General features: G+C 37.4%; 1 protein-coding gene across 1 annotated transcript in view; it reads left to right on the top strand.

Moving 5' to 3' along the window:
* Positions 1–850, top strand: part of LOC139734279 (uncharacterized) — a 40,561-nt gene extending 39,711 nt beyond the window's left edge. The window contains exon 4 of the mRNA XM_071645075.1: positions 529–850. Coding sequence (XP_071501176.1) covers positions 529–821 — 293 coding nt within the window. The 3' untranslated portion in view covers positions 822–850. The remainder of the gene's footprint in view (positions 1–528) is intronic.
* Positions 851–17,232: the final 16,382 nt, after the last annotated feature.

The raw sequence follows: 17,232 nt of genomic DNA, 5'->3' as shown, positions 1-17,232 counted from the left end.
TTTATGATACCTTTAATATCACTTTTGCGGTGAAAGGAATATCTAGAAACATTCCATATATTTTAGACGATTTTTTTCTTCTATTTTTCTTCAGATTACTTGGGAACGCCCACAAAAAAATCCTTCCAAACCAACATTCTTGAGATGACCTCATCTGTCAATCATAGCTAAAGTACTGAAATGTTTAACAAAAGACCTTGGAATGCACCTACCTCTCGACTCAGCATAACTTGCATGTTTCTGTGACATTAATGTGACTAACAAAAGACATGCGAGGGAACATGCAAGTTGTGAATGAATATCTTGTATGGTACTACAACAATGTGACAGATTGGTCCCATGTTTGCTTCTATGTACCCATTTATTGAATATTATATATGCTACAGAGTGTGTCCAAGCAAATCTAAAGAATGTCGCCATCAAGGACTGAGATATGATTTTGATATGAGTATGGAACAAAAAAAAAATACATATTTTCATATGCCACTGGCTTACATTTCTCTGTCCCCTGATTTTTCTCTTTCGCAGCTTTCTTCGGCATGACGTCGCTCCTCATGATCGTGGCCAGCGCGGAGTACGAGGTCAACGAGCGACCCCTGTCCATCCGCCAGCTGCCCGAGATCTACACCCTGAGCTACTCGTGGTCGTTCTACGTCAGCTGGGCCGCGTTCGGCCTCTGCTTCGCCAGCGGCGTCATGTTCCTCATGGTGGCCCGCCAGTGGCACCTTGAGGAGGTGTGGCTCAAGAAGTCCCTTGAGGAGGAGAAGAAGAGGATGCCCCAGCAGCGGTACTCAAGGTCCAAGCTGATGCCATCCTTCTAACAGGAACCATCCTCCCACCCCTCCTAGCGTCCTCCTTCCGGATTTTGTTTCCTTCCTCCCTCCGTCTCAAAAAAATGCCCCCCCCCCCCCCCCTGTGAAAAAAAAGACTGCATTATTCCATCGCTTGCCCTCGCTCGTCACATCCCATCCCTCGTGAAGGTCTTTGCCACAGCTTTGCTGTCACAATCATTGCAATTACCATAGCAATGACTTGAATGCCATCCACTGATTGGTTAATTCCTACCCGTTGCCATGGTAACTGCAATTACTGTGAGATGCAGTTACTGTAGAGAGCTCTATCACATAGGGCCCTGACTTTTTTTTTTAAATCAAATTTAAAACAGAGTACTTGCAATTAAACATCAGTCGACACACACACACATAAATTCAAAAAGAACCAAATTTCGGTAGGGGCTGTGTGTTAGAAAGTTTTGCCATGGAAAGTGACGATTTGATGGTGATGTCTGACGTGACAGTAGTGACAAGGGGGATATTGAGTACACAAAAGTAGAGATTTTGGTTGGGATGTATTCAGACCAGCAATAATCTCATCAGATATAAGATTCCATAGTATTCCTCCTCAGTACAATAGCAATAACAAGTCTATGTGGTGTCTGGTGGATGGCTTGGACCATTCCAAACGCTCCATACGTGACATAAAATTCCACTTGTGAAATATTCGGGAATGAATAACCACAAGAATTCTTCAGTCGTCATTCCCAAGCGATACATACTCTGGCATAAATTTGATGTACAGTCAAAAGAGATTGAGCCATGTAAACAATAATCCATGTGTCTCTGCATTATTTGAAGAACAATTATATTTGTCACCACTTTTATGCATCATTTGATTGGACCAGGGGTGATGTTATGCAATACACTCACTTGCATGTAACCTGACTGAAATATTAAACAAATCAGATTATCTGGAAAGTATATCTTTTTTGAGCATATGAAGCACAGATATATGATTTTTTTTTAATAAATAAATTCAAGTAGGAGCTTCTTGCACCTGTACCAAATTACATAATTGACTCCCTGTGATGGTAACTTTCTACAATTACCGGTACAACTAGCCTGCACACCAGCACTCTCTCCCATTTAGACGGGAGGGGGGCTCACTTTAACATATTGAGACCACTCTCCTCTGTCCAAATGCTTGTATATCTATACTCTTCCTTCTTCTTCTTTTTTTTTTTTCGTTTGCGTCAGACTGGTTTCACAGTTTGCAAGTAGGCTGGGCATATTTGCAGCATAAACCAGGTTGACCCATTATCTTTCTCCAATACTGGTAGTAGACTTGTGCATCACATCAGCACAGCGCATGAGGCTCTTCCAAAGACTATCATCTGCACCTGTCACACTCGTCAATTTCTTTTTTATTTGGTTTTGCAGTGCTAGATGCTTTATCACAAACCAAGGACCTGTATGCTATTACTAAATGCTTTTCACATCAAAATGGTGTGTGTCAATATATAATTTACATATATCAGATACTGGAGACTCTGCAAGTCTGGAAACGTCTTTCTGAAGATCTTGACACTAAATCAGCATTTGCTATGGCAGCCATAATTTTAGTAAGTTACCATGACGGGAGAGTTCTTCAAGCAGCAAGTCCCTTGTAATGATGATAACGATATATTTTATCATAACAGCCCTCTCAACACAAATTGGTTTTGCAGCCCTTTACAGAGAAAAATTGCAGAAAAGTCAGTGGACTGAAATGAATAAGTCTTCAGATATTTCGTTTAAAATTGCAAGCAATGTCATGTCACAGTATGCGTGTTTGATGTAAGCCAATTCCAGAGGCAAGATGAATAGCTTCAGAAAACATCATCACCCCTTTAATACTTCATATGAAAAAGTTTCTGGGTTCGTGGGTAAAGGGTACTATCTGTAGATGAATGAAGCGCATACACAATTCTTACGTCAGAGTGTATTTCGAGGAAAGATATGAACAAAATTTGCCGTGATCTGCGTAGATAATTCCAAATGTCAGCCCACAAAGAAACTTTTCTTCCAGCTTTGATAAAGATCCATTTCTGTGAGAAAAGATGCACCTTCTTTTTTACAGGGACCTCAATGTCTTCTCTTGAGAAATGAAAACAAAACACCCAAAATGGGAAACAATAAACATCTTCCAAGGGTAAAGATACATTGTATGTCATTTGCACTCATTAATCCCGTGCACATGAAAGTCAGCCATAAACACCATAATGTGGATCAAATATCACCCCGCAATTTTTCCTTGATCTATTGCGGCGAAAGTTGGAAACTTTTTGAGGTTTGAAAAGTAATACCCTCTTCAACTTGCTCATGGAACCATGCAGAAGGAATGAGTAGGGATAATGTTCTTCTTGCACAGGCCAAATATGCCAGACTGTATAGCTACCTTAATACTTATGACGGATTGATGATGTTGAGGTTGTGGGTTAGGAAAGCACACATGGCATACTGAAATGCACCAGTTTAGCTCGCTGATGATTATAATAAGAGTCTGAAATTTGTATGAGTTCAAGCCATTGTCTTTCTCAAACTTTACAGTAAGCATTTGTACCATGACAATTTCCCTGTGCTGGTTTTTTAGGAATATTTTCCTCTCCTTTTGTTCTTTTTTTTTTTCCTTCTTTAGATAGCCATTTGCTCGTTCGTCATAAGCACTGGATGTATAAGTATGGTTGGTGTGAAGAACTGAATACATTAGATAATCTACATGCACATTTTATGAACTTGCTGCTATCGATGTATAAATAGGGCTGATAGCCAAATGTATGGTACAATTATGGCTGAGGTATGTTTAACGTTTTCCATTTATAGCCAAAATGTATGGTATACAATAATGGCTGAGGTGTGTTAACATTTTCCATTTATAGAATTATTATCACTGTATACCAGGAGATAACATGCTACACAATAGATTGTATCTGTGTATTTAACACATGTGTAAAAACTATACTCATTCAGCAAGGAATCTAAAGGAACCCAGTGTATTCAATCTTGAGTAGCTAATATTAAGGACAGCTGTGTACTCATTGAGGTAGTGTGTGTACTTTCGACATTAAGGCTGATATAAAGTGTTTCAAATATATCACTCAGATATGGGTCAATATTTATGATACTATGATACTACTCAACATATTAATTCACCAGGTTAATTGAGAATTAGTAATAACTCGTTTACAAGGTATGTATAAGATGGCATACTGATTTATCAAATATGATACGACTGAATATATCTACAGTCAGATTTTGAAAAAAAAAGTGATACAGACTTTAAATAATGATATTGAGATCTTTACATTGGTTTTGTAATGTCATGTTTGATGGGGTATAGCCAGTTAACCTTCTTATTACCATAGCCCATCTGTTTCCATGCAATGTCAATGTTTTTGTTTTTTTCTATTCATTAAGATCATGCTGTAAAGGTTGGAATGACAGGATTACAATAGGTATTGGGGATGTACATGTACTACCCTGACGTACATTTGTATCGTACTTAACTAGTATCAGCATGAAATGGTATGAAAAGTATCAAAATGTTTGCATCAGACATGGTTCAACACACCATTAAAAAATTGATCCATTGATGGTGTATCCAATTTTATGACAAATACCATGATGTTTACCATCAGAACATGTACTGTTGTAAGCATAAAGGTTGCATATGAAATGTTTTGACAGACTATAAAATATATGGCATATGATATATTGAATGATGTTATTGTTGACTCGCAAGGTCAGCATACATGCATATATTCCTGTGTCCTTTGTTGACTGTGTATTTGTCCTCATACCCCTCACCGTATCCCACTTGGCCATTCGACCATGCAATAATGAATGAATAATAATTTTCATTCTTACCTTATATTGATTTTCGGGCTTGTATTCTGCATATTGACACCACTACAGTGTATTGTGTTGTGCAAGCCTGTGCGTCCACGCTGTTTCATCTGGCACTGGGACAAAAAACACTGGGTTTATTGGTACGCGTCACAAGCATACTCCTGTATATCACACAGATAAAGGCGTAGCATATGCCACCACACAGCAGTTATTCATGCATATTAAGTTTCTCTTTTAGTATCAGATATTGCTGGGGGATTTTGTGTTTGTACTGCTTGGTTTCTTTAAGGGACAGATGTTTTATCGATACATGTCTGCCTCAGTTTCTGACGCTTGATAGCAGTGAGAGGCAAGATTACGTGAGGACAAGGGATTCAAAGTTGTTTACATGTATCTAGAATTTTTGGTAATATCATGTATTCTTGCATATTGTGTGTGTACAGTACTTCCCCCGTAAAATGTCCCTTTAAACACTGTGGTGGTTTAAAGGGAGCAAAAGTCTGTGTATGCTTTGCATTGCCAATCTATATTCTGACCAGTTCTTGCTGCCGAGTTATTATTGTGAATACATTCAGAGGGTTGGCAAGATGGAGTTCAGTTTCCATTCGAACTTCGATGGAGCTAATAATCGCTCCATCAGGTAAAATTTTTCAGGCTTGTTGTCATGATTGTGCATAAGTATGAAAGTGAATATTTGATAAGTATGGATACCTTGAGAGTCTTGTTCAAGTGAAACACAATGTATGCTAGGTTACTTTTTGTATTGCAACAGTTTGTTTCTTTTTTTTTCCCATTCTCTTTTGATATCAGCAGCATTCATTTTGAAGATAATTGAGAAAAACAATTCAGGGAAATCTCATGCATTAAAGTCAGTCAGGATGACATCATTTTGAGGCTCTGAATGTGTGTATAAAATACATCAAATACATTCCCATCGGAAATCAGGAACACAAAAGTCTCGATTTGGAAACACAAACAAATACTTGCAGCAATATTGCTCGCATATTTCTTGCGAGAGCATACTGTGAAATATCATCCTGAGCTCACGCAACAAAAGAAAAGAAAATCTGAAATGCTATACTCCCATTCATTCCAAAACTTGGAAATATCCTGGTGTAATTTTTCTTTTTAATTCCATTTCCTGGAGAAATGAAGCTGATCTGAAACTGATAACTGTTTTGTTGTTGTTGTTGCTGTTTTCTTCTTTTGCCTGCCTGAAAATTCACTGGTAAAGAATAACATCGCAGTGACGCATAGTCTAACTTGTCTGCTACATGGCTTAATCTCCCTCTCGGTCTTGTATGCACTGGGTTGATTCTCAAAAGGGAACATATACATAGCTTTATCACATTGTATGTTGTCGTTGGCCTTATAAGTCAAAAGTCCTTTCCCCTTATCTTGAAAAAACTAGTGGCATAGATGAGGCATGCTTGTAAGTTCTTCTATTTTTTTTTTGGGGGGGGGGGTGGGGGGTAAGGGGGATTCAGGAAGAGAGCCAAGCATGCATTTGACATCTGCCTGTTTTCCTGTCATGTAGTGGAAATCTTGATTTGGATTACATTGTTTTAAAGCTGAATTATTCCCACAGAGTTATAGTGGAAGTTGAGAAACAAGAGCAACAGATTAGACTCCAAGACTAGAGTTATAATCAGACATATATTGTGTCAGCTTAGGCAAATTGAATGCTGCCATTAATGCCTGGCCCTTTGGAGCCTGATGCGACCGACCTACATGATGTCCGTGGACATTTCGAAATGTCGGTAGGGAGCGGGTTAAGTTGTCTGCGGAGGCACATTACTGGCACATCGAGGATAGCCGTTGTGGTCACATCACTCAATCGGCACAGAGAGGCGCTGATGACTTTCGCAGCCTGTAGTCCATAAAGATTGATGGCAGTGTTTGCGTGGGGATAAATCACGGATGAAAAACTGATCTGTGTGTTAAACAACATGTTTACGTTGAACAAAGGGGTTGCTATGACTGTGGGACCTGCGTGAAACACATTCTGTCATATTGACACTCTGATACGAGCAATATGGGGGAGAAAGATTTGTCGACAAAAATTTGCATAATGTGGGACTGAGGAGAGGGGTATAAAACTCCCCTCTCATTCCACATGTAAACCCAATTGCCCATGGCTTTGTGATCTGCATGTATCATGGATGTGTATCATATTGCACTGTATATATAATGTTAAACGAAGAGACCAGTTGCGCATTATTAACGTCCAACAAATTTTAATGGTTGCACCTGATTGAGATATTGGGTTACAGATTGTCTGTAGAGCTGAAGAAGATGTGTGACGGTGTTGAAAATGGAGGTGCGACCATTAAAATTTGTTGAACATTAATAATGCATTAATAATTATATCTTCATTTCATATTCTGAGTACCGGAGCTAACGCACGAACTAAATATCCTCATCGTATTGCAGGGTATGATACAGTATTTTCATTGCTGCAACCCACATGAAGACTGGTGGGTGGGACTATCAGTAATCAGTAGTGACAGAGTGACCTCTGCTCCACATGAAAGTTACTACGAGTTCTGTCGTTGGCAAGAGCATGGCTGTCCGTGCCCAAAGACAATTTTTTCTAAAAGTTATGCCAGCGTTTGAAGCAGCAAAGCTTTAGCTAGTATAACAGCTACAATGGGTAACTCGTTGGGAAGTGAATTTATCAAATTTGTGTACTGCTTACACAAGGATATAAGTCCCACAGGGTTTGTTCACACTACTTTTTGTGGAGAAAAGCTCATGGGAAAAGTTTCAGAAAGAGTGAAACAGTATCATGCAGAAAACAGTTTCAAATGTAGTTTTGCAGCTATCCAATGATGTCATTATGTGGAACATTTAATAGTCACCAGTAATAATCATTACTAGTGATCCTATGTAAATGCTTCTTATACCATCAATTCTAATGATAATGAATATTGAGTAAAAACAACAACAAACAAATGTAATGCCAGTATGTAAAGAGGTCAAGAATGTACAAGCCAGTAAACATAAAGAAATGGAATGTAATTGATTGTTCATTTCAGCTGATAAGTTCAATGATATTCTCTGCAATGTCTAGGTTATGTGTGAAGTTGTAGGTATGTAAAGGTATTATGATTATAATAAATATATCGTGTATTTCAGATGAAGTCATATGATGCAAGTTTATGCAAGAAACAATTTAACCAATTTACCAAGTTGCCTTATGTAAAATGTGTGTAATAGCAAGCAGCTGTAGTCTGTGGTTAGAAAAAAAGAAGAAAAAGAAAATGTATTCATACAAGTACGTAGAAGTCTCCGTATCAAAGGCTCTAGTTTCCTATATATATTGGTTTTGTACATAATCATTACTACATTCTTACTGCAAGATGAAAAAAAAAAAGAAAGAAAGAAGAATAATGTGTAAATTTTGTGTAAGACATGTATGCCTGTATAGAATATGCTTGGTACATTGTAAATTGCATACATTTGTGTATGCTTGTGAGATGCTGAGATTATGAATATGTTGTACTTGTATACAGATATATTTCACATGGAAATGTGCTGGGTAGTGACAGTTGTATACCAGGATCGATATGCACCTTTTCAGTCTTGTTCTCTTCTCTCTTTTTCTCTCTTTCTCCTTCTGCACCCATCCCCACCTCCTCCCCCCCCCCCCAAAAAAAAAAAAAAAAAACCCACCACCTTTCTTCCCTCATGTTGGGTTATCTGATGTGTCTCATGATGTGGCTATTGCAAAAACAGGTACACAGATTAGATTTCAGGGCCATGTATACTGGTACAATTCATCAGTAGTTGTGCATATTGAAGGGTGTTTATCCTTCTTGCTTTGATATAATATATCAAAGATTATATCGTATATCTTTGATGTTAATAGATATATCAGATATTGTATATTACAATATATCATACAATATATCAGATTTAAATCATATGTATATCTAATGGGGCATTCTTCTCTACTGGACAAAATTATAGTGATGTGATGTTACAGTAATGCAGTTGAATATGATTGTCTGGAATCATATGTTAGTGAATATATGATTTGGCAAAATTTCGTATAGACATTACGAACAGATCTATACCTGTGGTTCGATATTGTAAGGGCCTATCTCATTCTACAGTTTGTAAGCACAGATACCGTGCAATACACAGCATTTCAGTTCAGTTCACGTTTATTTTTAGCTTTGTGTGGCTAGAATCAAGGAGTGTGCATTCATCACTATGTCAGTACACCGCAAGCTTCTTCCCTGCTTGTCTGCTTTGATTTTAGGCCTACAAAGCAAGATGAGTGGTGGGTTTGTATTCCTCCCACCCCACCACTCCATCCCATCTCTGTTGGGCTTGTTACACACTGGCCTTGGAGCTTGTGAGAAGTAGATTTGACACTGTGAGGATGATTATATGCAATACAGCTTACACATTCCTTCAGTGAGTTCATATTGGATTTTCTCTTCATGGGGGTCTGTTGACCTCTATGTGCATCGCTTGTTATGCTTTGGCTCACGACGCATAAGAGAGAATTTGCAGTGTGAACACACCCATTGTCTGTACTGCAACTTTTTAGTGGTGCATTCATTTTTGGGGGAAAAAGTCTGTGTATGTTGTACTCTGAAGATATTTTATGCACTCTGCAGTTAAGTCCGTAGAATACCAAGTGAAACATAATTGCTTTTGCTGCTGTGATATATTCCTTCAAACCAAGGGCTATGTAAATTTTCATGTAGAATGTATGTTATAAAGTGATTGCCACCTGTTTTGGCTTAAAAAAAAAAATAGTTTTTATGTACTAAAATTCCAGACTGTAGGAGTACAAGGTATGAGTTACACCATCTTCTTGCCTTTAGACAAGGAGTTATCACACATTTGAAGGTCAGAACAAGGCCACAGCACCATCAATCATGGTGCTTTAACCCATCGTGTGTGTGAACCTGATGGGCCCTGTATTAACCCAATGGGAATTACAGAATCTTGGAGGCAGTGGGTTAAGATGCATTGTACAGGGTCTGTCATGTGACATGGGGGGGGGGGGGATTAGGATGTACCATTCTCGAGATGGGGAGGGTTAAGAATTTCTGCACACCCTCACCAATAACTTACGCGTCATGTGATCTACCTTTGTGCGCACTGCCCATGTACGCCGGCCACCATGCACCTGCCTGATGTGAAATACGATACCGTCCAGGAAGGGATTAACATCACACGCGTAATTCGGTGCGGTGTGAATTGTGCGGGGTCACGGATTTATGGAGTTGTCATATTTGTGGTCAGGGGAGGAAAGTGGCTCCAGAACTGTCAATAATGATTGGGACATATTATTATATGAAGAGTTCGATTCTAAAAGTGAGTTGAATCCATTTTTGTCAATTTAAGATATTTGCAATAAACCTGCAAAAAAGACAAAGAAAATATAAAGAAAAAATAATAGGATATTTTTCATCATGACTTCAAAAAGATTCCTTGTAATGCAACAAGTGGTTTCATTGGGAAGGCTTCATTGTGCTCTCTCTGATGATAGACTCCTTTTTTTAAATGAAATGGCACTTGAGCTATTTTGCAATCAACTCTTCACGTGTAATCTGTGGGGGGGGGGGGGGGGGAGGCAAGGACCGTTTTCCACATAATGAGCATAGATGTATATTTGCATCAAAGAAAAGAAATTATTATATTTGAATCATAAAGAGAAAGTATAATCAGATGCTCAATATGTGTGATGATATCATTGTTCACTTTCACTAGCGAGAGTGAATTGCATGCGTAGCAATGTTAGACAAAATTTGTCAATAGCGATTCTTCCGTTTCTGCCATATTTCCATATCAACAGGCTAAGAAGCATAACATTTTCTTCTCTTTATTGAAGGAAAATTTGTATAACTCTCTAGATCAGCAGAATCCACCTCAATCAGAATCATGAATCAGATTTGCAAAAGATGAGGTGTAGACATGTTGCAGCCGTGCAAATTTATTAGGTGTTTTTTTGCTCATCCACAAACAATGATGAGGTCATATAAGAAATGACAATTTAGCATTCCAGTAGTGTTCTACAGCTGAGTTGGTTTACGTCATTCACAATATCTTAGTGCATATAACAGGCGCTATAAGCAAATGAAATATTTGATGGGTATTCATCGACATTTCCAAGATACTATTCATAGTATGTGTGTAGTCACAAACAACATTCAGTAACATTTGCGATGTACTATTCATGGATACATACAGTCACAAATAACATTCATTAACGTTTGCAAGGTACAGTGCGTCAGCTGAGCATGAGAAGGGCGTTAAGTTGTCTTGAACACTATGGGTTTAGTGGCAACTTAACGCCCTTCTCATTCTCAACCGACGGGTGTACTATTCACAGATACATGGAGTCACAAATAACACTTGAATAACATTTATTAACATTTGCAAGGTACTATACATAGATCTGTGAAGTCATAAATAACTTTCTGTAACATTTGCAAGGTATTATTCATAGATCCGTGAAGTCATAAATAACTTTCTGTAACATTTGCAAGGTACTATTCATCGGTAGGTGTAGTCACAAATAACACACATTCGACTATGACTTCATGCCTGATCCAAAATATGTGTGTTTAGTGCAACCATTGTTATTATCTGTGTTGTCTAGTACACTTTACACCCCGTTCACAATGGAACACAATGGAACAGCAGGTAAAAATTATATTTGTCCATGTACATCTTCAGAGATAGTCATATTTTTCATTTAAATATTTTTTTGTTCCTTATCAATGTCGGAGCTGTCCTTCAGTACTGATTGTCTTGTCTATTTATTACATCAGCTGCATTGGCTGAAATCAATGACTTTTCACAAGTTTGAGCAATATCTTTTAGTCTTTTAGTATTTCAGTCAGCCAATACCTTCAAGTTGAATAACTGCCATTATAACGTGAACCCAGGATTGTATGGCGTGCATGTTGTCAGCATTCAAAGAGGAGCTAAAATGATTGACTCGGTCATCGTTTGGAGTTAATTATTTTGGAGCATGCTTTAAGAGAGTCTAGGAACTACAGTAGAACCTCAAGTATTTTTTAGTGTAGCAGATTCTTGCATTGTACTTAGGAAATTGCTCTTGAATGATGAGCATTGACTAATTATTGTATCAATTATTGACAAATTACTACCACGGTGGGTGTCATCTGTTGACCCATGTTTCCTTTGGATAGCTTTTTTTTTTTTTTTTTGCTCGACACAAAATGGAGGAAAACAAAAACTGAGAGCGAACATGTAGAGCTGAGTGGGTTTGCTACGGCCGCATGCTCCTGCATCACGTCAACACAGGGCTGGGCTTCCACAGAGGAATGCTGTTCCCCGCAAATTCCGAACCCCGGCATGAGTAGAAGTCTGTCATATTCATTCACATTTACCTTTTATCACATTTGATGGTGAGGAGAGTTTCGAAGGGGCACATTGTCGCTAACGACACCGACTGGTAATGTAATTTCTCGTGGCGGATGGGATTCGGGACACATGTATGTTTACCAGCCTAATGCCATTAGCTGTGAAAGTAAATTATCTCGGCACATAAGAATACAAATGTGAATCTCTCCCTACCCCATCTCCCTCTCTCTCTCTTCTCCTTTTATCTTTCTCTCTCTTCTCTTTTCTTTCTTTCTCTCTTCTCTTTCTTTTTCTCTTCTCTTCTTTTACTCTCTCTTTCCCTCTCTCCTCTCCCCCTTTATCTCTTTTACGTCCTCTAACTCCTTCTCTGTGTGGTAACATACAGCATGTATAAAATTAACAAAATCATGAACTGAAACTAATAGAATGCCATGGGTGGCAAACAAAAACATATTCCATAAAACACTTATTTAGGACAGACACCCCTTTTTCAATTTATTTGTGCTCGCACATCTCCGTTTAGTATGAATACTGTAGGTATATTTCATATAAGTGGATGGTTTCGTTTATATTCACTACTACAGAAGGAGACTGTAATATATTGGATTAAGACACCTTCATGTCGACACATAATCAGGAGTGAAATGTAGAGATATATTACTTCACAGCTAATGTGAAATACAGTATTGGCATCCCTCAAAAATTATAAAATTCTTTTATGTCTTGTATCTCTACATACATTACATGACTATTAGTAAAAGGCTGTGGTGATTTACTGTGGGCTTCAATTTTGAATAGAAGTTAATGTCATTAGCTCACCATAACAAACATTTATTTGATTTTTAAAAAATGAACATATTTAAAAAGTTATATCACAATACCTATATCTGTAGAGACCAGGTTTGTGGGTATGTATTGCATAATTTATCCATAGATTATAAAGCTCTTATTAATCTGATAAAATTATATCTGAAAATTAATTGTTGTATTTATACTCTCACATGTTGATAGTGTTTGGAAAGTTGAATTTTTGCAGTTTTATGATCTACTGCTAAGAGGGAAATATATGGCATTTAGTATAATTGTTCTACAGGCATAAGTATAAGTTAGTGGATTTTGCTTGCAAAAATTTTGACACGGGTTGTTTTAAATGAGATTTTTTTTTACAGTTTTTTTTTTTCATTGCATGATCAAACTCTGTCTTTTCCTTATACATGATTATCATAGTTCTGTGTGAACAAAGATTTTTTAAATGCAAATATCAGCTTTTGCTTTTCAAACCTGTAATCCGAGTGCCTTGCAGATGAATACAGAATTTGCACACAGTCCGTTCCTTCAGTCTGCAACTGTGATATTGCACGACTGCTTCTTTAGATTTGAAGTAAATAATATTTTGAAAAACAAGTTGGTTATTTCAGCCATTGGAAAGATGAACAAACAAATGGTCTGACTTCCTTGGACAGCGTCACCTAGAAGTGGAACAGAGCAGAACAAAAACGAATCAGGTTTTCCTCCGTCATTCCAATCTATTTCAAGACTTTCAGCAGATAGATGTCAATCAAAACGAAACAAGGTAAATGTAAACCTTGGGAGTGTTGCAGAAGAATTCTACACAATGCAGTGCAACTTTGTACTTACACATGTTAATGACCATGTTCTTTGTCATTGCTTTGAATTTATTTGGCATCTATCAAAAAAAAAGAAGAAGAAAGAATACTTATGCCAACTCTTTCACATGAATCATTTTTTTCCTACAATTTCTGTAAAACAGTTTATAGAAATTAATCTATACATATAACTCATAACTGTAGGTCCCCCTCAAAAACCTCTGTTCAAATGTTACATAACTCAGTGTAGTCTTCTACTCAGACTTTTATCAGATGATCCATTACCCGTCACAGATAAAAAGCAAAGTGTTTCTTGAATGCATGGTGTAGGCATATTCTTTTGCTGCATGTTGTAAGAAAGCTGTTTTTTTTTTTTTGCCCAACTCTCTTCGAAACATTCTGCAGTTGAGGATTTATGACATAAAAGAACAAAGCAGGGGTAAATGCATCCGATACCGTCAATTGAATTCCATGTGATTTTGGTCAGTCAATAGCTTCCGTACAATCTCCAGTAGATAAGCCCCCCTGGTCTTCCCTCTCAGCAGACAACAGTCATAGTATCAACCAAAGAACAAAATAAGAAGAAAAAACTTCAAGGCAACCTTTCATGAAACTTGTAATACATAGCTTAAATCTACTGTTTTAAGCTATTGGAATCCTTTCATCTGATTTGGCTGAGAGTAAATTTGTCAGTGAAAATCACTGACAAAACCTTTGACAAAGTGCTTCTAAGTTCATGTGAAACTCTTCGTCACCATTTCAACAATGATTTCATTTTATGGTAGTGAAGCAATCTATAATGATTTCTGCCCAGAAAAAAAAGAAAAAGAAGAAGAGGGGGAGAAAATAGAAATGCATGACTGAACACAACAGTGATGTAGGTCATATTCATTCTGTCTTTAAATGCAGAGAATTGTTTCTCACTTTTATCATGGCATGTTTACACAGGAACATTTATGATAAAGTTCATCTCATTATTGTGAAAGTACGCTGTACGTAATACTTTCCATTCTTAATTCAATATGTACCCACACCCAACCATGCTGTTACTTCATATCAGATCAAGTTGGGGGGGGCTCTTGGTCTATTCTCGGGTGCTGTTCGTTATTCCGAAGGTTTGCTATTCCGATGGTTCGTTATTCCGAAGGGTCGTTAATCCGAAACACGCAAATTCCCTATACCTAGAGGTTCGTTAATCCAAAAATGGAAAAGGGTTCGTTAATCCGAAAATATGTGGCGTTTTTCCGAAGGTTTGTTATTCCGAAGATACGTTAATCCGAAAGTGAAATTTGGAACAATGAACCTTCGGAATAGAGAGCCTTCGGAATAACGAACCTTCGGAATAACGAGCTGTAACCCTATTCTCGGCAGAAGTAAGTAATACAATGTACTGAAAGATTTTCAAGATCATTCCACTAGATATGCCGATATATTAAGGATTGTCACAGCCAGCAGTTTATTTTGACTGTTGTTTGGTCTATGTGTCCTTGTCAAATAGAACAGGTGGTGTTTGTTTGTTTTTTTCATTCATATTCTGCCAAACAGTGGCAATTTTTGCAATGCTGAATTTGAGGATAGAAAACTTTATGGCTAAAGATTTGACTGAGGGTTTGACCTGTGATCATGAATTTTTAATGCAATGTGAATACATTCTGATGGGATGATGAAGTGTGCTTGCAGTAATTCCTTGGATATATTCATTAATTATTTGAATAAGTTTGTTTTACACCTCTTCCTATTCATTCAACTTTTTTGACCTCAATCTTACAATTTTGCTGTAATTTTGATTTATTCAGTGAAGAGCATTATTACTATTTCCTGACTTCTTATCTTACCGTTGAAAAGAAAGTTTGGTTTTTGATTATGCAGTGAAAATTCTGTATTCTATAATCACCAGTTCTTCTTTTTTTCAAGAATGTTTGAATCAGTTTTGAAGGTTTTGCCACTTCAGGCACCTCTTTCCTATTATGCTGCCGTGTTTATCTGTGAATGGAGAAATGTGGGCTGATTTGATAAGTTATTTGAGGGAGTGAGGCTAATAATTCTTGTCCATCAAATAATACACATACAGCAATATTATATAGCATTTGATTCTTTTTTTTTCCTGTGTGTGACTAACCAAATAATGATTATGTCCTATTTGTGTCCTTTTGTGGTTATGTAATATTGAGGAGTTATTAGTAGATATTAGTTTCCAAAATATTTTTGCAAAGATGAAATGAAAGCAATGTCCACATTTTACAAAATCAAGAAGACTTGGACTAGGCAAAATGCAAAATTATACCGATAAGTTGATGTTAATGACAATGACAGAGCATATATCTCAATTGTGGGAACTCCGTGTGCATTTTTGTTTTGTTTGGTTTTTAAGACAGATTTTGTAGTCAGACATAAGGTACTTGAGACACACTGGAGCCCCATCATTTGAAAATCTATACACACTCCGGGATTGAGTTTCAAAGCCTGTGAAGAGTTCTGCAAGATGGGAAAGACTGAGGTACATACCAGTAGATTTCTCCCCAAAAGTGTTTCATGTGTGGGTATAACATGGTATAATATTTTATCTTACAGCCAAGATGAGACTGAGCAGCAATGCAAGGAAAGCCCTGTTGCTATGGTAACACCCAGGGTTGTGGTTGTCTGGTGAACATAGTCCATGGGCCAGGCCAGATATTGGTACCATCTGAGGTGGCAAAACCTTTTTGGTGTCATTTTGTTTGTCGGGCATAGATATGCTTATCAAGCCATGATAGCATTTCTAAATGAGTAGCTTAGTCATAGTAAATGAATTTTTAACCAATGTGGTCTCATTGTTATATCCCTATACTTCTGAATCGAAACTAACCGCTATACAAAGAAGAGCACTGTCTTCTGTATGTTCCATAGAGCTGTAAAATGCAGCTCTATGGTATGTTAACAGGTGTTCTGTTGTAAACGCGGTGCGCTTAGTCTTTATTCAAGGCAGCGAAGAGAATATCCAAAGGTAATGATGTCCACAGCGCTTAGTCTTTATTCTAGACGGCGAAGGGAATATCCAAAGCGTATGATACAGTGTATATCCTTTTATCTAAAAACAACAACAACAACAAAAGCAATTCCTCGTGAATTTTACCGTATCTTTCAATTATTTATCATTTTCCAGCGAAAACGCTACGGTGAAAACGCTGATACCACGCCAATGTCGCTTTATTTCCCTCCAACAATATAAGATAATGCAAAAACAATGTACCGGTACACTACGATACATTATAATGAATGATATTGTAAATGAACAGAGTGATTTTTGTTTAAAACTGATGTATTTGCTGTTAGGGTAGTATAAAAACAGTATAGATAATCCCTTTTATGAGGAACTTTAAATATGATAACGGTACATTGGTCTAGATAAAGACTAAGCGCACCGCGTGACAGCTGTGGACATCATAACCCTTTGGATATTCCCTTCGCTGCCTTGAATAAAGACTAAGCGCACCGCGTTTACAACAGAACACCTGTGGACATACAGAAGGCAGTGCTCTTCTTTGTTTAGCGGTTTAGTTTCGATCCAGAAGTATAGGGATATAAAAACGAGACCAAATTGGTTTAAAATTCATTTATTATGACTA

The sequence above is a fragment of the Diadema antillarum genome, unplaced genomic scaffold (assembly GCF_040938485.1).
Source record: "Diadema antillarum isolate AM-2024a unplaced genomic scaffold, OU_Dant_1.0 seq00000521_RagTag, whole genome shotgun sequence".
Lineage (NCBI taxonomy): Eukaryota > Metazoa > Echinodermata > Echinoidea > Diadematoida > Diadematidae > Diadema > Diadema antillarum.
This window is presented reverse-complemented; position numbering and strand designations above follow the sequence as displayed.